Below are 1,218 nucleotides of genomic sequence, written 5' to 3' on the forward strand. Positions count from 1 at the left end.
TCTTTCTCTTCATTATCTTTCACAGATACATTTGTCAGAAGAGAAGTTGACTTTAAGAAGATATCTTCTCAGTTTCTTCTCTTCTTCAGCTTCTTGTAATCACTGATATAGTGTTTATTAGCTTCACAGTTGAAACAGAGATCTTTATCAAATCTTTTTTAATATTTCTTCATAGAGAGTAAAGAATCAGAATACTTAGAATTCTTCTTTACTTTCTCTGCACTGAAGCTATCACAGCACTGTTTAGATCTCATCATTCAACCGCTCCACCACGAACTCGCTCGATCTTTCGAATAAGAACCCGCCGATAGATCCATCGAAAAGCCCTCGATCATACGAGCATTTTGACCCCATCGCCGACCGCATACCCCGTGTGGTGGTGGAGTTATCCAGCCAAACGTGAACCAGACGTCGTTCGGAACTCCTGCGTGGGATTATCCCCCATTCTCCCCTACCACACCACAACCCCGGGCCAAATTGCCATACAAATTGTAAGGTGAAGAGACCTAGCCGTATGCACCAATCTTCTCGATTTTGGAAGATCCCCGATCTGTAGTTGTGGAGATATCTGAGGAGCGACCTCCGCGAAAACCCTGTCCATCTTTGATGTTCCAAAACACCAACGCCAAGTCCCACCCTCGTACCGCCCTTCCCAATCTGGCCCATCCCCGGCAGAAAAATACAAAAAGATACCTCGGTGATAATATCAAGCACATAATCAACAGACAACGAGTCAACAGCACATCAACAACTATAAAATCAGTATATTCCAAGATCTGACTGAGCCTTTGATCCCTGCACAGTGAGATATATTAAATCTAGTTTTAATACCTCAATATTCAATAGATTCTGCAAGAGATTGAGAACAGCAACACTAGGTTTCTATTGAATTTGAGAATTAACTCTATATTAATATAATCATTGACAAAGTCTTCTATTTTGAGATATAAATAACCAGTTCCTCTACATCTCACTGACAATATTTATATTATCATATAGAAATAGACATATATTCTCTATAATATCAAGACTCTGAAGAGAGAAAGTCTTGATAGAGAGTATACAGTAGTGTATATCTTAGCAGTTTCTATCTCATTCTTCTGCAGCAGTCAATGTATTAAAAAAAAAGATCTTAGAAATAGTTTTTTACTTCTCTTGAAAAAGTAAGGTGTTTTTCTCTGGATTTTATACAATATTCTTACAAAGAATTAAAAACAG

The 1,218-nt window shown here is 38.1% G+C and overlaps 1 protein-coding gene across 1 annotated transcript; it reads right to left on the reverse strand.

The window, feature by feature from the left end:
* Positions 1-243: 243 nt before the first annotated feature.
* On the reverse strand, positions 244-710 carry BDBG_17674 (uncharacterized protein; the record flags this gene model as incomplete). Its single annotated transcript, XM_031725337.1, has 1 exon — positions 244-710. The coding sequence occupies exon 1, from the start codon at positions 664-666 to the stop codon at positions 244-246; it is 423 nt and encodes a 140-aa protein (XP_031580397.1). The 5' UTR covers positions 667-710.
* Between the last annotated feature and the right edge of the window lie 508 nt (positions 711-1,218).

This window comes from Blastomyces gilchristii (assembly GCF_000003855.2).
Source record: "Blastomyces gilchristii SLH14081 genomic scaffold supercont1.20, whole genome shotgun sequence".
Lineage (NCBI taxonomy): Eukaryota > Fungi > Ascomycota > Eurotiomycetes > Onygenales > Ajellomycetaceae > Blastomyces > Blastomyces gilchristii.